The sequence below is a fragment of the Mirounga leonina genome, unplaced genomic scaffold, assembly GCF_011800145.1.
Source record: "Mirounga leonina isolate KUSES-001 unplaced genomic scaffold, KU_Mleo_1.0 Mir_175, whole genome shotgun sequence".
Taxonomy (NCBI): domain Eukaryota; kingdom Metazoa; phylum Chordata; class Mammalia; order Carnivora; family Phocidae; genus Mirounga; species Mirounga leonina.
In genome coordinates, this window is record NW_023270453.1 from 31371894 (window position 1) to 31394611 (window position 22718).

At 44.0% G+C, this 22718-nt stretch overlaps 1 protein-coding gene across 3 annotated transcripts in view; it reads right to left on the reverse strand.

Moving 5' to 3' along the window:
* Window positions 1-22718, reverse strand: part of CPPED1 (calcineurin like phosphoesterase domain containing 1) — a 102581-nt gene that overhangs the window by 33813 nt on the left and 46050 nt on the right. For 2 of the 3 annotated variants that reach the window (XM_035022296.1, XM_035022297.1), the window contains exon 3: window positions 375-797. The exons of the other annotated variant lie outside the window; for it this stretch is intronic. In XM_035022296.1, the coding sequence (XP_034878187.1) occupies window positions 375-797 (423 nt within the window). The remainder of the gene's footprint in view (window positions 1-374; window positions 798-22718) is intronic. 3 annotated transcript variants of the gene reach the window in all.

The following is a 22718-nucleotide window of genomic DNA, read 5'->3' on the forward strand; positions in this document are numbered from 1 at the left end:
GCAGTCAGACCCCCTCTGCCCCCAATGACTGCCTCCCTGCAGGAACCCCATCCTCAGCAGCCGCCACAACTTTACTACCTGTAGGCCAGGGGCTACTGTAATGATTTACAGGCCCCCTGTCCTTTAATCCTAACGGCCACCCTATGACAGAGCTCCTTCTGCTACTCCCACTTTACAGATGAGTACACTGAGGCTGGAAGGGCTGGTCTGAGGCCACACTGTCAGTGGGGGGTGGAGGTGGGGACAGAACCTAGTTCTGGCCAAAGCCCCATCCTCTCCACCCTTCGCCAGGCTGCAGGAGGTGGAAGAAGGATCTGGAAGCCTCCTCTCTAGCCAGCCCTCCCCGCCAGCCCCTAGGGCCCCGGGGTCACTACCTGCTCTGATGAGCTTATCGGCCACCTCCTTCCGCACAGACTTGGTGAGGTTGAAGTAGTCGCTGTCCTCGTCGATGCTGTGGAGGAACAGCGGGATGTGCTGGAAGACAATGGCGTGCTGGCACTTGCGCTGGCCCGCGATACTCAGCTGCTGGTGCAGCCACTGGTCCTGCGCCTGCTTCAGGGCAGGGCACTGGGAGGCATCGTACCAGAACTGGGAGTTGAGGACGAGGAACAGGACGCCCCCGACCCAGAAGCTGAAGTAGTCGTCCCCCCAGGTCCGCTGGAACTCCGCCACCGTCTCGGGCGTGGGGGTGTTGCCCACGTCGTGGTTGCCGCTGACCAGCACCAGCGGGATGTCGCTGTCCACACGCGCGAGCACCCGCTGCAGGTCCGCGGTCTGCTCCTTCCGCCAGGGCATCCCTGCAAGAGTGAGGGTCACGTCTGAGGCAGCCGCAGCTGTCCATGCATTTACGAACATGAGGTAAGAGAGCACGGTCTGGAAACACACTCGACCCGCATGTGGAAACTGCAAACAGCAGCTGTGTGTTAAAAGCAAATCAGTAACTTAGGTGGGAGCCTCTGTCTGCCCCCATTCTCTCAGGATGCCTTGGGAATTCAGTGTCCAAGCGGTCATGTGACCAAGCACTGCTGACTGAGTGATGATATGGAGTTATTCTAATATTAAATGTTAGTAAGGCTTCATTTCTTTTATTCAGATGAAAAATATAAATAGTTGTAGCTTTTCTGTCCCATCTCAGTGGGTCATCATGTGTGTGGACCCAGCTTTGAACACTAGTCCCAAACCAACTGCTATTTATAGTTATTCTTACCATACCTGTGGCCTTGCAGACTGCATGAGCACCCTTACGGGGAGAATTATTAGAATCCGAACGGCCAGATCAACTGGCAAATGCATCTTGCCAAATCCCACTCCCCCCGCCCATAAGGGGAAGAGGTACTTTATATTCCACTAACGGTGTGTAAAAATGAAAGGGCTCAATGTCTTAAGTGTGTCTCCCCACCCCACTCCCCCACCCCGGACACACAGGATTCAGTATGGAGATAATGTATTAAAACTTTAATGAATGGGATTTGAAATGACCACTTCAATTCCAGCTTTTTTTTTTTTTTTTTAAGATTTTATTTATTTGACACACAGCGAGAGAGGGAACACAAGCAGGGGGAGTGGGAGAGGGAGAACAGGCTTCCTGCTGAGCAGGGAGCCCGATGTGGGGCTCGATCCCAGGACCCTGGGATCATGACCCGAGCCGAAGGCAGATGCTTAACGACTGAGCCACCTGGGCGTCCTTGGGATCTGTCTTCTTTTTTGTCTTTGTTTTGTTTTTTGAGCTCCTCTGTGCTAATTTATTCAACAAATATTTATTGAGTACTGACTATGTCTAAGGCACTGATTTTGTTACTGGGGCAAGCTGTGAGCCAGAGACACAAATCCTTCCCTCCTAACTGGAGAGTCAGATAGCTGGCCCAGCAAATGATGGATGCACACTGTCCGTATCAGATGCTAATGAAGCATTATTGAGAAAAACAAGGTGGGGAAACAACAGGATTCCTGCACCACATTAGTCCTGAGGAACATGCTCAACATTATGCACAGACAGCATAAGGAAAAGGATGACAGAGAAGAGCAGCCCAACTTCCCTAGAGATGATGAAAACTCACCTGAAAAACCTTGCCATGAGCAGATGAAAATTATACCCAATAGTCTGTGTCCATCATGAATTTAAAAGAAAGCAAAAAGGGTCCTTACAAAGCAATTGCAGTTAAGAAGGAAAACCTAACACAGAGAGGAATTCAGTCTAGATGGTGATAAAATAGGTGGACATGAAGCAGGAATGGGTAGAACTAACTCAGGAAAGAAACAGGCAAGAGACAAAACTGTTTCAGAACTTACAACTATAAAAAGTTAACAGTGGCAAGATCTCCTTTATAGCCAAGTATATGCCCATTTTTCTAAATGTCCTGTGTGAGCTTGTAGACAATGTACATTCTCTAAATGTTGAATACGGAGCTCCTCGTATCTCCCCTCAATCAAACCTGTTTATGGTATGATTCAAGTCTCCTGTGTCATTTGTTACTCCTTGCTTTTGGCCTACTGATCCGTGTCAGTTTCAGGGAATCTTGGTTGAGTCTCTGCTGTAACTGTGAACTGATCCATTTCTCCTTGTAATTATGCCAAGTTTGGTGCACATTTTACTTGTAGCTATGGTATTGTGTAAGAGGTTAGAATTTCCATATCTCACTGAAATAGCTTTATAATTCATTCTAATAAAATAAATAAGTAAAAATAAAAGAGAGGTAGATCTACATTGATACACTCGAAAAATCATTAATATATTAAGTTAAAAAGGTAAGACATGGAGGAAAAAAACACATGTAAATTTTTAAAAGGCTCACACATATTCATATACTATGGATAAAACTTCTTCAAAGACATAAAGAAAACTATAACTCTGGTTAAATCTGGGACACAGGAGGGAGGGGGACTTCCACATTTGGTTCAAAACCCTTAATACTACATTTTAAAAGTTCCTTCCTTCCTTTTTCCAAGCTTATGTAATATTTCCATTTTGTTTTAAAGTGTTTTCTTGGTTAGTTTGTTTTTTTAAAAAGGGGCTTTTAGCCCCAGGATCCCAAGGTTTAAAGAAGATTCAGGAGAGGCCAGTCAGGCAGCTGCATTTCCAAGCAATCCCAAATTTTAGGATCAGTGGAATTTGCTTGGAGGTGTCAGCCGGCTGGCCCGCACCGGGAGAGCTCCTGAGGGGAGAAGCAGGTCCTGCCTGGCACCAGGGACTAGGAGGCCCCTCCCTCGGTGGTGCTGGGCATTTGCCCACCTCCAGCGTCTGCCTCCTCGCTGGTCTGGGCTGGCCCTGGGGCTCCTGGTTTGAAGGGGTGATGGACCGATGCTGCTTCTTTAGCTGAACCCAGACTGTGGGCATCTGTGTTGACTTACATAATCCCCTCTAAGACCCCACTGGTCAGTTCTTTTCCCATGTCAACAAACAGGGAGGACGAATCCTTTATGGCCTTGAACATGATAAACCATTTCAAAGGGACTCCATAAACCAAGGCTAATTCATCACTACTTTCCTTAACCAGTGTTCTAGAAACCCCAAAGCTGCCACTAATGTTCCCTCCTTTCCATTCATACTTACTTGGGGTTACTGTGATACTCAAGAGCAGCCAATACTAACCTGGCACTTACTATGCGCCAGGCACTGTTCTAAGAGCTGTACTCATACTACCTCGGTTTCACAGCCAGTGGGGGCGTCTGCATTTGAACTCACTGTTCCAGCTCACTGTAATGCCTCTCATTACAGGGTCCTGGTCACAAATTAAAGTCCTAGTTCCCTGGGTGACTTCTCCCAGCTGTCCTGATCCACAGAACATGGATTTACAACACACTGGGGTGCACAGTGTCTCCCATTCCTGAATTTCAAAGGGCATTTCATCACGATGCTTCATATACTGATTGAGTCAGACACAAAGAATGTTCAATTAGCTAATGACCATATAGAAAAAAGCACCTTAAAGGAAAGGCTTACTCAAAACTTGGAAAGGAGACCTTATCTACAAGCAATCTACAGGGAAGAGCTGTGAATTACACATAGTAATAGGATGTTTGTTTCCAAACTTCAGAGGGATCCTGCTTTAGGGGAAATCACAAATATCCCTCAATAACCTGTTAAAAAAAGATGAAACCCACCTTCTCTGGATCCCCTTGGTTGAATATGAGCCTCTCTAGTGAGGCTTTTCCAGAACTTTCTGTACCCCTCACATGAGGCATGGTTTGGAGGTGGAGTCTAGGAAACCTGGGTTTGGTCCTTGGCTCTTGCCCCTTACAAGCCATGTGGCCTTGGTGAGTGGTGAGTCACTTGGTTCCTCTGAGCCTTGGGTCTCATCATGTGTGAGATGAGGATGACAGGCTCCATACCTCAGAGGGCAACTGTCAGGATTCATACCAAGATAATGATTTCCAGAGTTCAGTATGAACAGGGATGCAAAAATGTTAGCTGTCTTCCTTCCACCCCCACACCCAAATGTACTGAATTCTCCCTTTTTGACCGGTGACTCACAGTGTGCACATAGCAATCAATAAATCATTTCTGAAGGAAAGAAAACATTCCCCAGGGATATAAATAATTTTTAGGTAAGAATTTAAAAGTGAAGGAGTAACTTCTCGATTACAAAAAGCCAAGTTTAAGGAAAACATTTGCATTATTTTCAACACACTTTCATTTGTGTATATCAGAATTTCTTTAGGTCAGAGTATCAATAATCCCTTAGTATTTATTAGCACAGCTGATAGTACATCTTAGTACAGCTTCCTAAAGAAGTCATAATACTATAGCGAAGGCCAAAACCAAATCTAAGTAGCATCAGGAATAGAAAAAACGTTAACTTGGTCAAGGATATAGAGTTTCCATGAGTTTCTTATGGATCAAGTGGGGCTCTGCACTTCACAGCAAGGACAGAAAGAGAGGCAGGGAAAGAAGAGAAGAGACTTTCGTGAAGGAAGAAAAACTGCAAGAAATGACTCAGAAAAGGTGATTCCGTTAACATTTTAGGATTATATATAATGTTCTAGTTCTGTGAAAAATGTTGGTATTTTGATAGGGATTGCTTTGAGTCGTGTGGATGTTTTAACAATACTGGTTCTTCCAAACCATGAGCGTGGAATATCTTTCCATTTGTTTGTGTGAACTTCACAGAACTAGGACAAATAATCCTAAACTTCATATAGATCCACAAAAGACCCTGAATAGCCAAAGCAATTTTGAGAAATAAGAACAAAGCTGGAGGCATCACAATCCCAGACTTCAAGCTATATTACAGAGTTGTAGTAATCAAAACAGTATGGAATCGGCCCCAAAACACACACATAGATTAATGGAACAGAACAGAAAACCCAGAAATAAACACAAACTTCTATGGTCAGTTAATCTATGACAAAGGAGAAAAGAATATCCAATGGGAAAAAGACAGTCTTTTCAACAAATGGTGTTGGGGAAAATGGACAGCTACATGCAAGAGAATGAAACTGGACCCCCTTCTTACACCATACACAAAAATAAACCCAAAATGGATTAAAGATCTAAGCGTGAGACCTAAAACCATAAAAATCTTAGAAGAGAGCACAAGTAGTAATTTTTTTGACATTGGCCATAGAAATATTTTTCTGGATATGTCTCCCGAGGCAAGGGACACAGAAAACAAAATTAAACTATTGGGACCATGTCAAAATAAAGACCTTTTGCACAGTGAAGGAAACCATCAACAAAACAAAAAGATGATCTACTGAATGGGAGAAGATATTTGCAAATTATACATCTGATAAGGGGTTAAGATCCAAATTATATAAGAACTTATACAACACCAAAAAACCTCCCAAATAATCCAATTCAAAATGAGCAGAGAGAAGCTCCAGTGGCGTAATTGGTTAGCATGCGGTACTTATACAAAATGGGCAGAGGACCTGCTCACTGATGAGAAGAACCCTGGATGGGTCTGATGGGGGCAGTGTGGAAAGCTGTGACATGTTCAAAATATTTATTTAAAAAAATTTTTAAATGCGAGGAGTTTAAAATAAAACCAGGAGGTAAAAATCATTATAAAGATAATTACAAAATAGTTATTTATATCATTAATTAGCCTTGAATTTTCAATAAGATGGGGTAACATGGAATGTGTAACCTATTACTGTCAATATTCATTAAGGCAGAGATGATTATCTTCTTGTTTTGAGAAAAGCCTTAAAATACATTGTCTGATAAAATCTCTTGGCAAACTTGGAAGAGAAGTAAACACCCTTAACTAGATAAAGTACATTCACAAAAACCTTGTAGCTAATGTCATGCTTAATGGTAAAAGACTGAATGCTTTCTCCCGCCAGGACTGAGGACAAAGCCAAGATGTCTGCTCTTACCATTTCCATTCAGCATCACACTAGAAGTTGTGGCCAGTGCAGTAAGGCAAGAAAAAAGAAATAAGAAGCATACAGATTGGAAAAGAGAAAATAAAACTGCTTGTTCTCAGAAGACACAACTGTCTTCATAGAAAACCCTGAAAAATCTGTTTTTTAAATAAAGTTTCTAGACTAATAAGGGGGATTGGCTTGGTTGCTGGATGCAAGGTCAATATATAAAAATTAATTGTATTTCTATAGACTGGCAATGGAGAATTGGAGGTATAAAGAGAAATATTTGAAAGATACTCAGGGGATAGAAACAATGGGAGTCCTCGTATTCGTTACAAGGAGAGGAAGGACTCGAAAATCATTCTCCATGTCTCAGCAGCTGGGAGGTTAGTCATGTCATTTACTGACGTGGAAAAGACTGGGGGAGAAATAGATTAGAAGTAAAAATCGAAAGCTCTGTTTGAATATAAAATTTGCCAGACTGATATAGATACAGGCAACAAAAGGAAAAAGCAGACAAAATGGACTTTGTGATAGTTAAAAACTTTTGTGCATAGTAAGACGCGAGTATCAACCACAGAATGGGAGAAAATATTTGCAAATCATACATCAGGTAAGGCATTAATATCCATAATACCTAGAGAACTTCTAAAGTTCAACAACAGATTAGGGCTCCATCTTCTGAAGGGAAAACAATAAGGTGCTTCACTTTGAGTACATCTCAGCGAGAAGTGCAGGCAGATACCATAAAACCTGAGGGCTTACCTGCCAAGCACAAAACACCATAATAAACATATTTTGTTTTCCCTTTTGGGGATTAAGGAGAACAGAAGCTGCCGCCAAGCCTCAGAGAGTACAACCCAGCTACAGAAGAAAACAGAACAAGAAACGAACAGTGAACCCAAGTGCTTCCAATCCCCTTCAACCATCCCCATCCCGGCAAGCAAAATGCAGTGAGGGCAGAATTCCACCCGGAAACTACTGATGAAAACCATCCACCTCTGAGACCTTCCCAACATTTTCTCTTCTCTGTGGAGGCTGTCCAAATAACAGATGCTGCGAATAGATTTCAGCAGTGCTATGAATCTATTTACTAGTTCAGGGAGATTTTTCTTTTTTTTTTTTTCCAATAAGCAAACCAATGTTCTTTGTAGCAAACTGACAAGGAAGGATGTTGCTTACAGAAAATAAGACTTCTATATTCCCTAATCCCTGTAGGCACGAGAACTCAAATGAGAGCCAATGATACTCCTACTCAACCACCGTCAGGAAAATTTAAAGTAAATAGCGGGGCAACCTAAGCAGGCACGTCTGGTGATGTAACAGGCTGTTCATTCAGGGGCACCTAGAGCAGACTTCCGGGCTCGACCCAGGCCGCAGTGAAAAGAACAAAATCAATATGGCCCTCGAGTAAGCACACTCGGAGCAATCACTCGCAAACCAAATGATTCCTCCAGCCAAGGGCAGGGCAGGAGACGAGGACGAACCAGTGTGTGATGGGGAAGGATTTCCTGTGTGGAAGATGGTCAGATCCCTTGACACCTGCACAGTCTTCTTGGCCTGGCCCGGCTCCCTGGGGCTTGCTTCTGCCTGGGATTTCACAGGGCCCCAAGGCCCGGCCGTGTGGTGAGCAGCGGTCTCCAGGAGCATTTTCTTTGCACCGTGAAGATACTTGATAGATATGTATGAATTTGGTCTAATTTGGGATGGGCTGAGTGCAGAAATTGCCGGGAAGACACTGGGATAGGCACAGAACACCCCCCTCTTGTCCCTCCTCTCCCTAATGTGAGCAGTGGGTTTTCTGCTGGGCAACCTCAGAACTCTTCTTCCTCAGTCCAGGCTTTCTGAGAAGAAAAGAAGGTTCAGCAGCTTCTCCATCCAGTTGCAATCCAACTACTACTACTACTACTACTACTACTAACTACTACTACTACTAACTACTACTACTAATAGTAGTAGTAGTACTACTACTACTACTCACACCCCCCCCCATTCCTCTGTGTCTAAAGTCTCTTCTCCTAACAGAGCTGTAGCCAAACTTGAGGTAAGTAAAGGCACAGCTTACTGCTTACTCTGTGAAGCTGCAATGGGTCGCCGCATCTGCCTGTTATGGGCTGAAATGCTTCCTCCCAAATTCGTATGTTGAAATCCTAACACCTGATAACTGCATATGGTATACAGGCCCTTCCCGGGACAGCTGACCCTCTGTCTTCTTGAATTGCCCTTTACCTATCCTTCCTGTGTCACAGCAAAGGCAGGACCACGGTTCTTCTCCCCTGGTTGTAGCTCACTGCCTACAATGGCCTCCAGCCCGGCCCCTCGCTCCCACGGGTGCCCCTCTGCAATCCGTCCTTGCAGCCAGGTCTCCAGTCTGTCTAACTGCCCACCTCGCCCAATCACAAACTACTCCAAGGTCCAGATTCCTAGCCCTCATCCCATCTCATCCTCCCATAATCCCTGTGATGGTGCAACGGATGGATGACCGTGTGGCATCTTGTGCAACAGACGCATTCTGAGAGCCCTGCCCAATATAACACTTGCCTGGTCCGCAGAATGGTGTAATTGGCTTTGCAGCTGAAGTGTCCCTGACGTTTTGCAAGAGTGTGAAAAGTTTTGCATTTACTCATCACCAGCTTCACCAGCTCTAAAATGACATGATTCTTGACACACGTTTAATTTGAAGGAATCTGTATTACTTCAAAGCTAAAGCATAGAGAGGCTTTTCTTTCTTTCCTTTTTTTTTTTTTTTTGGTATCATGCTATTTTGGATTCACATAGCATCAATTCATTGTTCTATTACCATGGTTTACAGATGAGCAAACCAGGGCTTACTGCAGTCAAAGGGAAGGCAATGGGGAATGGGGACCCAGAGCTGAGCTGCATGGAGCCCAGGGCCAAGCCATGGAGGGCTGGCCTGGGAAGTGGGAACTCATCTGGGGGGTGTTCACAGTGAGCATCTGGGGAGTGGGGAGACAGGTGCCTTAAATCTCTGTGACCAACCAGACATGCTCTTTTTGGCAACAATCAGTTATGAACATGCTCCTTGCTATCATTAGTGAGTTTCTATCCGCCAGGGCACCAACGTAAGAACTTCAACATGACCACTGTCCTGTTACCGTGACACTTCTTACTTAACGGTCCAGGTATAAAGCAGAAGTAGAAACTTGCTGTATCTATTTTCAATGAATGGAAAACTAAAACAACAACGTCACATGGGCCCGGGGTAGTGTGCTGAAGGGGACAAACGTGGTCCCTTCTTCACAGAGCTTTGAATGAGTACACAAGGCTTCTGCCGGTGCTGGGAAAGGGAGGACACTTCCACTCGATGCTAAGGACCATCCTCACAGGCCCCGTCAGGGAACCACTGACTGATGGCAAAGAGCAAATAACTCTCACAGCCTTTCAACAACAAACAACTTGACCCCTGGGTTTACAAGGTACGGTTAGGACATCCAGAAGTGTGTCAGATATCGGGGCGTTCTCGACTTGTTGAAATGTATCCAGGGGAATCATGCAGACAGGCATCCCAGCCACTGGTAACAGGGAGTACAGAACAGCTAATTCTCTGACCAAATCATCAGAGCTGCCAAAGGCTTCAGGGAGGCCACTGGAATTGCCGGGGAGACTCTGGATAACAAAGCCACTTTTATTCAAGGCTTCCACTCAAGCAGAGTAACGTCAGTTCCTTGATAAAGAGGACACTCTACACTTTCTGAGTTCATCACAATTCTGTACTTAGAAACATTATAACACAGAAGTATTAACCTGCAAAGGTTTGTTGTTTGGCAAATTGTCCCCCTTGTAGCATCCAGCAGTATTTTTTTTTAAAGGGGTTTGTTGTAAAATTTTTAAACCTCTTAGAACAGTTTTCACTTTGCAAATGTATTGTGTGCGAAAGTTTGCTCATAAACTGGCTGCTTGGAATTCAACTAGGATTTGCCACAGATAATAACATTGTAACTGATGATGAGATCTCAGGCTCACTGACAATAAACCAGTTAATCCCCAACACAGATGAATGTACTCACTGAACTACATAAAAGTTACAATTATGCTTCTCTTTCCAGCTGCAATGTTTACCTTTCCAGCAAAATATTTGAGATTTCTGTTAGTATTGCCAGTTTCTGCATCTTTCCTTCCTTTCAAAAATGCTCTTACCAGTTAGCTTAAGAACCTAACCATTATTTATACCCATAGGTAACAATGATTACAAGGGAATTTAATATACTAGAAGAGAGAAATGTATTACGTGAAGTAATGAATACACTAAATGCATCTGATTAGAGGTTCGGTAGAGGTATAATTATGTGGTTATCTATACTTAGAAATATTATTTGTTACATTAATAGAAGGAAAATGTACTAAATTAATGGTTTTAAGGTAACATATCTCTGATATATGAAGGAGCAGAGGAAATAAAGATGGAGGGTCTTCAGGTTGAATATATTCTTGGGACCCCAAAGAAAGAGTAAGGTGAGCCAAGGTCACAGTTTGAGTTTGACCAAGCAAAGCAAATAACTCTCCTAGGAGACTCAGAAGCTTGCTCTGTGAGAAGAAATAATAAATATGATGTCAGCTATCACGAAATTCTTACCATGTGCTAAGCACTGGCATTACTGCATCCTGACACACCTGCTTCTGCCTGGCCAGGTGATTGGGGCCCCTCCTCATGCTAACACTCTTCTAGTGAGTAAAACCACATCAAATGAAGTGTACTATGGTCTTGCTGGTTCTGTGATGCAAGAAGGATGGGTAAAGGGGGTAAGGAGAAGATAAAGGGTCAGCTCTCCCGGGGAAGGGCCTGAGTGGTAAATGGATAGGACATTCTAGGTCTGGGAGCTCAGTAGCATCTTGTCTGCCATCTTGTCTGCTGGCTATGGTCACCACCACTGTGAGCAAAGAGGGTGTCTAGGACTCCTCATCATCATCCCCACCCAGCCTATTGTCATCTCTGCACTGGAAGGAGGTCCTAGAAGGAGGCCGGGGGGAGGGGGGGGCAACATGCATCCTCAGTTCTTTGGGGGAAACACAGTCTAATTTCCAACTCAAGGTTCCACTGTGCCTCCTAGGCCAAAATGCTTTAGAAGTCCCAGGGGCGTGGGAAACACCTGGAACACAGGCTTGGGAAACTACAAGGTTAAATGTTAGGGTACTCAGATTTGCCTGGACTTGAACACAGCAAGCTCAGGAAACAAAAAATTAAGGGAAAGAACCCCACAAAATATACGTTCAGTCTGTGTTCTTTATTGATTTTTATGTCTAATAAAGCCATGGAATCAGAATCATCTTGTCATTTTGCTGGAAATGAGGAATGCAGAAAATAATGTCTGGGGTAGCTATGAGAGGCTGAGAGCAATGAAACCTTGTTTTTCTCAAACCTTTAAGCAGAAAGGACTCAGAGAAAACCTGAGACTGATCATGTTTGGTGGGACTGAAAGCTAAAAGCCATCTTCAGGTCCTAAGAGTTAAAGATGGCAGACTGGAAACACACTTAGCTCTGTTCCTTCCACACAACATACTGCAAAGACAGTAAACTCTCCAGGACAAAGATAAGAGAAGAGGATAGAAGAGCCACATGGAACCCGGAGAGCAGGTGGACAACTGGGCTTAGCTCACTCAGAAAGTTAAATAACCAACTGAGAGTGGGAAAAGTTAAGAAAGCAACTGGCTTGGTGCAACCCTATGGAAAACCCTCTGGAGAGATTTACCAAAACTCAGCCTCCATTTTCCTGACGACCCAGCAATTCCACTCCTAGGACCGTCCCCGAAGAAGGGAGTGCACAGGTCTAATAAAAGATGTAAGAATGTTCATAGCAGCATTATTCATAGGAGTCCACAAAGAGAAATGACCCGGATATCCATCACTAGTGGAATGGGTGGGTATATTGTGATACAATCATTAGACGGATACTGTGTTGCAGTAACAAAGACAGTAAGGTGGAAGAATCGCAGATATTATATACAGTACAAGAAGCCAGAAGAGTACATACTGTATGATATAGTTAACGAATTTCAAGGACAGGCAAAACCAACTGAGAGAGAGAAAGGTTACTGATGAAGAAGAAGGATGAGGGAGCTTTCTGGCAGGTGGCAAATGTTCTCCATCCTGATGTGAGTGGTGGTTAAGGGTAGATTTGCCTGTTCAAGCACTTCACCTCAGATTAACTGCACTTTGGGGTTTTTTTATATTGAACCTCAATTTTAAAAAGAAGTAAAGAAAATGAATGAAAGGGGAAAAGAATCCGATTTGTTTTACAGATACTCCAAAGGCTGAAGAATGTGCAGTGACAGGTGTCCAAGTAAAAGACAGCCAGAATGGAAAGATGCCCTGAAATCCCCCAGAGCTGGGCCACTGACCTTCATACTTTGGTAGATGGGGGGCTTCAGTTTTTATAAAGAGTAAACATGGATTCTGAGGGCCAGCAGGTACAGCTGGGGGTAGGGGTACCATAGTGAAGGCAAGAACATTAAGATAAAAGATTTGACCCTAATTTTGTGAGCACAGCTTTTTTCCTCCATGTGCTCTAAGAATGAGAACAGCCAGGTGGGGCCCCCCAGCAAGAGGCAGGAAGAATCTACCATGGGGCATCTGAGAGCCCAAGAGAAAAGACCTATAGACACTGGTTTTGGGGAAGTAGTGGGGGGGCTCTACCACCCTAGGGTGAAGATGATAGGACACAAGCCCACCTCCAAAGGGTCCAATCAGCTTTTCAGGGCTGCATTGTCGTGCATGTGTGATGTACTCAAACAGGCACGGGTAGCCAGGGATTGTTATACACAACCAATATGAAAGACACCTCTAACAATCAAAACAGGGTAGAAACAGAGACTATTTGAGAAGAAGAAAAACAAAAAACAAACTATCCTCAGTATTCTTAGGGAAGGGAAAGATACTGCATCCATCAAACAATTATAGGAGTAATGACCAAAACAGTTCTTGAAAATTAAAACTATGGTAGCAGAAATGAAAATATCAGCAGAAGGCTTAGAAGATAAAGTTGAGGAAATATCTCAGAAAGTTGAGTAAGCAAGGAAATTGGGGGGGGGGGGGGAAGGAGACAATATTTGAGGGCCAGTATAGGAAGTCTAACATCTGAAGAACGTAAGTACCAGAGAGTATAGAAAAAAAAATCCTCGGGGGGAAAATCATCACTGAAATAATTCGACAATATTTCAGAACTGAAGACCATGACTTTAAAGAAATAAATAAAGCAGATTCACACCACAGTATATCACAATGTTATTTCAGAACCCTGGATACAAAGGGAAGATCCTATATGTTTCCACTTTCATATCAAGGATCAAGAATCAGAGGGGAATTGAACATCTTAAAAGCCGTACTAGATGGGCAAAGGCAAGGAAGTGGAGCTTTCAAAATGCTGAGAGAAAAATGACTCCTTACCTAACATTCTATACCTAGCTGAACTACAACAATCTCAATTTAATGTGAGGGTAGAATGAGGATATTTCAAATATATATTCTTCTCCAGAAGCTACAAGAGCATGTCATCCACCTAAAAAGGAAGGAAACAGGATCCAACAAGAGAGAGGTGAAGGTAGTCAGTTTCTAGAATGGGGGTGGAAATCTCAAGACAGTAGCTGTTAGCAGGCTTAGAGTAACCAGACAGGAAACAGAGAACTTTCTCCTAGACAAAGCTCAAAAAGCTGAAGCTGACAGAATGCCCAATATTTTAAAATTTATTGACAGGAAATCTGTGCACTTTCACCTGAGGTTGAATTAGTACATTTAAAAAATTAAGGGGTGCCTGGGTTGCTTAGCCAGGTAAGTGTCTGCCTTCAGCTCAGGTCATGATCTCGGGGTCCTGGGATTGAGTCCCACATCAGGCTCCCTGCTCAGCAGGGAGTCTGCTTCTCCCTCTCCCTCTGCCCCTCCACCCCGGCTCCTGCTGTCTCGCTCTCTCTCTCAAATAAATAAATAAAATCTTAAAAAAAATTAAGACATTTTGGGGCACCTGGCTAGCTGAGTCAGTAGAGCATGTGACTCTTATCTCAGGGTTGTAAGTCTGAGCCCCACGTTGGGTATAGAGATTACTTTGAAAAAAAAAATCTTTAAAATAAAAATTAAGACAGTTTATTTTAAAAACAGAAAAAGAATCTGCAGGGAAAATAATCATGGCATACAAACATGGCTCAGCTGTGAATAATGTTTAAGGTAATGTCTACATAGATGAACTATTATAAATACCAAATACTGATATAACTAAAATTAAAATTTAATGAAGATGCAGATTCAATAAATAACAATGAGCAGATCCAGAAGTGGTAACATAAGCAGGTTATTTAGAACTACAGAAGTGATTATCAACATCATTAGCCAAAATCACTGATGGGGGCTGCTGCTGGGAAGGGAGCCACGGCAGGTGAAGAGTCGTGATCTGCCCCTTCTCGTAACAGTCTGTGTATGATGATTTGACTCGTTAATCTGGGTGCCTGTATAATGTTGACAAAGATGAAAAACCAAATCAAAGAAGCAAGACTTTAAATTATAATACTGTTTTTGGTTACTGTAAAATAGCAATTCCGTAACCTATATAAACTATTACACAATAATTTCTGTAATTAAGAAAATCACTTTCCTGTCCCCAAAGTATTTAAATGTCTAGAATGTAGTTCATCTCCTCTGAGTGGCTACAGGGTTCTCATGAGACCCCTCATCGAGCAGATGAGGTAGTGGGGCTGAACACGGGGGATCACAAACCATGGTGTGTGCCCATGCAGACCACTAAGCAAGTGAAGCCTCGAAGCAGAGATCGGCCAGGGCCAGAGACTAAAGGGCTCCTCTCTCCTACTTCATGCTCAACTGCTCTCCCATGCCCACCACCAGACTTCAGACACCAGGCAAGGCAGGAAGATGCAGGATAGGAAATGGGGTGAGCCCTGCCAACAGGCAGAGAAGTGGGGAATGTTGTCTGGAGGGTCAGCTGGGGAGACGTCAGTTGCTGCCATTGCAAATATACAGATGTCTGGGGGACCCTGGGTGTACCTCCTTTTCAAGGGCCTGAAAATCTGCCCCTCTGGCACACTCCACTGAACAATTACTATTTTTCCCTGTCCATCCCTTGGGCAAAGAGATACAATGAGCAGGCATGACTGTAAAGCAATTTGCAGCAAGATCCAGGTGCCCCTTCCCCAAAAATGAATTACACATGGCGTAACAATATGTATAATTATACTGCCCTGCTTTATAGGGTCATTATGAAGATAGAGTGACTTCATCTTTGCAAAGCACTTAGAACAATGCCCGGCACACAGCAAGCCCTATATAAATATTAGTTATATTAATAAAATAAGGGAAGAGAACATGGTGTGTTTGCAAAGGGGCAGTGGGAAGTCTCTCTCTGTCCAGAAGTTGTGCTCATGTGCTGAGAAAGGGGTCCTACAACAGATTTAAAAGGGGCCTGCCCCCCCACCCCACTCCCCCAGTGCCCCAGTGAGGAAAGGAAGTTGCATTTAGATGAAACTGCCCCCAATGGTGGGGGAGACATAGGCCTGGATATCATTACGGGCCAGTGTTTTGATCCTAGGGGACATGTAAATGGACCAGAGCACCTGCCACCTGAGACACAAGATGCCCTGGGCCCTTGGAGTACAACTGAGCCTGCTGCCAGTGTTCTGACTTTGTTGCAGTGAGCTGGGCATACGGGGCATGGAGGTGGGTCCCTGCTAAGTCTAAGGTGGCTTGTACCTTCAGAAAACCAACCCTGAGGCCAGCAATGGTCTGAAAACTGGGTGCAGCACAACCAAATATTGCTTAGCACTCTCCACATATGAGGAGAAGGTTCAAGGACCTTTAGATTTTGGCTCTTGGTGTCTGGAAACTTCCAGCTATTGTATTCAAAGAAAGTGAATTCTAACCCAGAGAGAAGACTACAAACAGGGGAGTGACTCAGACTTAGTATTCTTCCCATTGGCTTAACAAACATCTGCTAAACACCCACTCTGGGCACTAAGAGAACAGATGAACACAAAACAAACCCAGCTTCTTGCCCTCGTGGAATTCACCCACTAGGGGAGAAAGACTCTCAGTGCAGTTAGGACGTAACAGTGTGTTGGATGTTACGTGACATTGTTACGGAGAAAAATACAGCAGGGTAGGTGTTAGGGAGAGCAGGTTGGGATGGGGATTGCAATTTTACAATCAGGGATAATCTCAGTGAAAGTGGACGTGCAGGCAAAGGCCTAAGGCTAAGATTACAAGTACCAGGAGGGTAGGAGAGGAGGTAGCGGGAACAGTTTCCAGGAAGAGGAACAGTGTGCATGAGAACAGAAAGGGGGCAAAGCCCACTGAGGAACTGAAAAGCAATGAGGATGGCCGGGAGCTGGAGAACTCTGAGGAAACTGACAGGAGAGGTGGCAGGCAGGGCCAGATGAGGCAGAGCCTTGTGGCCCACTGTACGGACCTGTCTGGATTCTGAGAGCAATGGGAAACCCCTGAAGGGTTTTGAGCAGGGATAGGCATGGTCAGGACAGAGGTTTCAACCCGTCCCACTGGCTGCAAGGCTTGTATTGGCCACAACTCTTTTGAAGAATGAAAGGGAAACAGCAGGAGTCTGCAGAGGTTCCCCCTGCCTTACTCAAGATTTCTATGAACCATGGCGGACTGTAGAGGCCGGCCGGCTGGCTAGCCATGCAGGCTATGAGAAGAAAAGGGACACTGGAGCTGGGCAGCAAAGGGGCTCGAGGCTACCAGCGTGGTGGCCAGATATGGAGCAGCGGAAGGGGAAGGCTGGAGGGAACACCTGAGTAATGTTATCTCTGCCTTCCTGGTATTCATCCTCTTGGTGTCAGGGGGCATCTGCTGCAGGACTGAAGGATCTGGTCATATTTTAAAATATAAACACTGCTGGCATCTCGTTCTACCAAGGAAAAGTCATCGTGATAGTAAGAATGACTGATGGTCATCAAAGATAGACTAACAAGGACTTTGAGACAGGTAGAAGGCCTGTTAGCAGATGCATCAGGTTTTGAATGATTCTTCCTTTAGACAATGTTAGCAATCCAAGGCTCACATCATGATATCCATGAGGTAATCCAAACATACATCAATAAAGGGTGCAGCTGGTGGGAGGTGGGTCTTTAAACCATGGATATGGAATGGCATCCTTCTACTACAAATAATTTTCTAGAAAGAGCCAGATGTAGAGGGAAAAGCAGGAATGAAGGAATGTGTAAGTCAAAGACTGTGCTCACTTTCACTAAGAAGAGCCTCAGACTATGCGCCCCATCATATCACCCGCCGTAGCCCCAGTGTCCCTAGACCTGCAACCTCCTCCTCACCACAAGAGAGGGATACAAGGCTGGTTGGTAGTCACATTATTCTCTAAGAGACCAGCCTCCTGGAGCAGCGTGGACATCCTCACACCACACGACAGAGCAAAACAGGGAGGGATCTGCCAGTGCTTTGTTAGTCGTGGGCCTGCATATTGGACTCCAGTGCACCACACCGTTCTCTAAGACCAACAGGCTTCCTGTGCACAGACAAGCCAGTTAATAATCTGCAGAGAAATTGTCAGACTGAAGTCTCGTGAGGTAGCAACGATTTCTGTGTTGGGAACAGCCTAGAAGCATTTTAGTCTTTTTTGAAAATCACAGTGCAATCACATGCAGGTTCATATACATATAGAGAAAGAAAATGAAAGGTCACAGGTGAGGGCTTGGAACTGGAAGGAGAATACAGAGTATCAGTTCTCTACTCTTCTTATAATACAGAGTTGGAATATGCCCTGCAGACCTGATGCTAAAAAAAATAAATAAATAAAAATCACTCCTTGAATTATGCATTTGACTTAAGAGGAAATGATGTCTTCTGAAAAAAAGAGAAATATATTTTTCTAAAAATTAAAAAATCCCAGGGTGCCTGGGTGGCTCAGTCAGTTAAACATCTGCCTTCGGCTCAGGTCATGATCTCAGGGTCCTGGGAATGAGTCCCACATTGAGGGCTGGCAGGGAGTCTGCGTCTCCCTCTCCCTCTGCCCCCCAGCCTCCTTGTACCCTCTCTCCCTCTCAAATAAATAAATAAAATCTTTAAAAGAAAAAAAACCAAACTTCTGTTCTGATGGGTTCTCATATTTGTAGCATATGTTACTTGAGGGAGTAGAATAAATTATTTTCCAGGCCTTGAAATGCAAAACCAAAACAAACACGGCAAAAAATACTGTCTCCATATAAACTTGAGCATTAGACCTGGCCACAGAAGAAATGACAGTCATACCTCCTCAAACGTGTTGCAGTTGCTCAGACTTCCAGATGACAGCCTGGCACTCTACATCTCTTGGGGAGAAAGAAGGAATGGGGGCGGCTGAATAGAATACATACTTTCACACTGTTGTCTTGATAAATCTGGATTTGAGGTCAGCACCCTAGTGCTTGCTGGGCAGGAAGAAATCAAGACATATAAGACGGGCCCAGGAAACAGGAACCATTCGCGGGAGCCATAAAATGAGGAAGACACTGGACATTTGGAAAGAGAACAAACATTGCCGCAGTAAAGAGGAGATCAGCAAAATGGGGAATATACTTGGGCATGTGACACCACAAAACACATTTACAATATCTTAAAATTAAGAGACCAATGCTGAAGCATATCTATCAAGAAAATGTTTGTCCTAAGGCATGTAAAATAATATTCAAAGTATTTTTTCTTAAGGGGCTCTATTTTATTTACTTATTAATGATTACTTAAGGGGCTCTGTTTTATCTTAGTGCACATTTAAAAAATATGAAAGATGGTGTGTTCTTAATGAAAGGACATTATGCAGCCATTCACAATGATGCTTGTAATAACAAAGAGGCTTATTTACATTACATGAAAAATCACAGTGCAGAAAACTGCAAATAATGTATGAACTCAGCTATGCAAAAAAAATTTTTTTTAAAGATTAGAAAGGAAATATGCCAAAAATGTTAATAGTTATTGCCTCTGGGTGGTATAGAATTATGAGTAATTTTTCTCATTATTCTTCTTCCTTAATTTCTCTCAATTGAGCATTTATTACTTTTACAATCACACACACAAAACACACACACACACACACACACACTACTAAAAAGCATGCTGCAGGGATGAAATGTCTCTGAGTATTTTAGTTCATAAATGCACAGCTGTAAGCTGAGGGCATGAATATAGATGATCACGGTTTCATTTACTCTGAAACAAGAATGCTGGGATTTTCAGGAATAATGAAGGGCAAAAGCTCCTGGCAAAGTGTCTCACCTACTTAAACAGCAAAAGATTATACAAATGATTTAGAATCTAAGACTATGGACTAACTGCTGGGTAAACACTTATTAAGTAGGCTACCATCCCAGGCCCCATGCTAAAAATTACAACCCTGCTCAGGGAATGAAAGTCACCTTATTAGACCCCAAAGATACAATCACCCCAAATTACTGTTGCAATATTATTAACAAACTGTTTCTACCAAAACGTGTTTAATGTAGAAGCTAAACTCTGGCAGGTCATAGTCGGTGCCCCCCGGCAGGAAAAGGTCAAGTGCAGGAGATCCACTGTAATCACTCCAGCAAGCAGGGTGTCACTGTGGAAGGCAAGAGGGCTCTGCAGGGAGGAGGTCTGGCTTTGAGTCTTGGTTCTGCCCCTTACTGAGCTGCACAACCTTAGCCAAGTCATTTATTCTTCCTGGGATTCCATTTCTAATTGCAAAATAAGGCTAATAATGTCTACTTGCTAGAGCTGCCCTGAGAATAAGAAAATGTAGTGTAGGGTATGAGTACAGAGACCGGCTCACACCCCAGACGATGGACGAATGAATGTACAAATAATCAAAGCAAGTGAGTTCTTCCTACTTGTCCACTAACACCAAAGTACTTGTCCAGGTGAATGCTGGACGAACGGGGGTGGGCGGACCATCACTGGTAGGCTGGCCTAACTCCCACGTCTTCCCTTTTTCTCTCGTTCACCTCCAGTACGGAGGCTGGAAAAAGCTATGCACCTGGTTTCTGGGGTCCTTTCTGGCTAGAAGTGGCAAAGTAACAAAGTGACACAAGAAGAAAGTGCATGGGGGGATTCCAGGGAAACTTTTGCTTTCTCGATGACAGGGTCACAGGTCAGTGGTAATGCCTCCCTCCCTTCCTTCTCTTAAACATGGAGGGGATGCCTGGGCCACAGCAGCCTTCTTGCAGTCATGAGGAGAGTCACAAGAACACAGCAAAGCCACTGATCGTGACAGTGTTAAGCAACGTAATACCGGCAAGTGCTGACTTTCAGACTTGTTATTATGTGAGAAAAATAAGCCCTATTTTATTTAAGCCACTTTTTCTTAAAACCCAAAGCCAAAAGCATTCTAAAAGAATATAAATCATGTGTAGAATTCTGTCTGGTCCTTGCTCTTATGGAGCTTATTGTCTACTGATGATAAGGACAATAAAGGGGGCTCACGTATACATGTAAAATCAGAATGTATTATTAGTGTTACGAAGAAGGGGGGTACTTGAAATTCTGTCCTTTGTATATAAGGGGTTTTGAGCCAGTGGAGAAGGTCAGGGGTGAAGGGGATGAAGGAGAGAATGCTCAGCAGAGTGAATAGCAGGTGCACGGCCCCACGGTAGGAAAAGAGTACAAAGCAAGAGGATGCTGAACAGGACCGTGGGCTGGTGCAGAGGGTGCAGAGAGCGCAGACAGCACAATGGAAGATCAGGCCGTGGGCGGTGGGGAGGGCCAGACCTCTCTGGACCTTTTTTTTTTTTATAAGTAGATAGGGTTTTTCCCCCTAAGAGCAAGGGGAAGCTATGTGAGTGAGTTTGGCAAAGGGGGAGCATGTTCACATTGAATCCTGGTGGCTATTGGATATCTACCTTTGGGTGTGGTGTGGTATACGAGAGAAAGACAGAGACTGAAAATTCCTACCTGTGGCGTACTATGTACACAGGACCCCTTCTCCCTTCTCCCTTGCCGACAGAAACCTAATCTTGTTCAGGGCAGCACTGTGCCGTGCCCTGGTGACAGACTCTGATGGGACCGTGCCAATGACCGTGCTTTCTTCCCTGTTTTCTAAGATTCCCTGGAGTCCAGGAATAGTCCACATGGCCCTGATCTGACCAAGGGAACCTCAGCAGGAGTCCACCTGCTGGTGGGGTAGGGGTGGGGGGTGGAGGTGTGTGCAGAGGGCATAATCCTAGGGACTCATTCGCCTTCCTGATAAGAGGGGAACCCTATGTTGCGACCACAAGGTAACAAGCAGGAACATGAAAGCCAGCATGCTAAGGGTGATGGGGCTTACAGTCAGAAAGACCCTGGGACCCTGAGGGCCCTGCTGGGCTGCTGGACTGCAGTTACTTGTTTAAGCCTCCAACACTTGGGTGGCCGTTCCCTGTAGTCGAACACTCTCCTAAGTGATGTGCCTGCTATCTACACAGAAAAGGTGAAGGGCCCACACCCATTTAACATGCTTGGTAAGTAATCTGCTTCATCGGTCTGAAGAGCCAGCACTGTATTAGGGACATTCCCGCTTCCAAACCGGGAGAACTGCCTGACACGGGAAGATAATGGGACCGATTATGACAAAACACGACAGTAACTTCAGGCCAGGTGGCTGGATGAGACTTATAATAAGTGGGTAGGACAGCAGACAGCAAACCATGGATGGCAGCAGAGACCTTCTGAATAGTTTGAGATCAGACTTCAAAACGTGAGCAGAAAAATTAAATCTTCTTTGGATGCTTTTTTTAGAGTAAGTGAATCGAGACAGACCTGTTTACGGAGAGCTGTGGAGAATTACGTGAATGGAGAGAGACGGTAATCATCACGAGTGATGAAGGGATATCCACTCACTGTGGGTATGGTTAAAGACATTATGCTTAATTTAGAGCAGTTTTTGAAATGGGCATGATTATCTGCTTCCCTTCATTGGGGGAAAAAGCTAGTTGGACACTATTGATCTATTCACACGAACCACGAGAAAAACTCACTATGGAAAAGCTGGTCTGATATGTGAATTTCTATGGGACAAAAGACACTGACCAGACAAATCAGACAACGGCTTGAGTTTTAGGGGAGGATTTGCAGTTAACTGTGCTACAGCTCACAACTTCTAGCACACAAGGCCAACCGTTCCGTGTGTGCTTACCTTGGTCTATGGTTAACAAAAGTCAACAGGATTTAAGACATGACAAAATAGAGACATTCTTAGAAACATGTGAACAGAGAAATATATAGAAATGATACTTGCAGAAAAATTATTTTAAATTACTGTGGACATGTCTTTCAAAACATGACAAAGCATGGAATCACTTGTGATTTAAGCGATTAACCAATAATGAACTGCTCCCTAAAGAAACATAGTATGAATGCAAGAAACTGGTTGAATAGTTGGCTTGCTATGTTAGAAATCACACAGTGACATGTCTCAGTTCGGGCTGCTATAACTGAG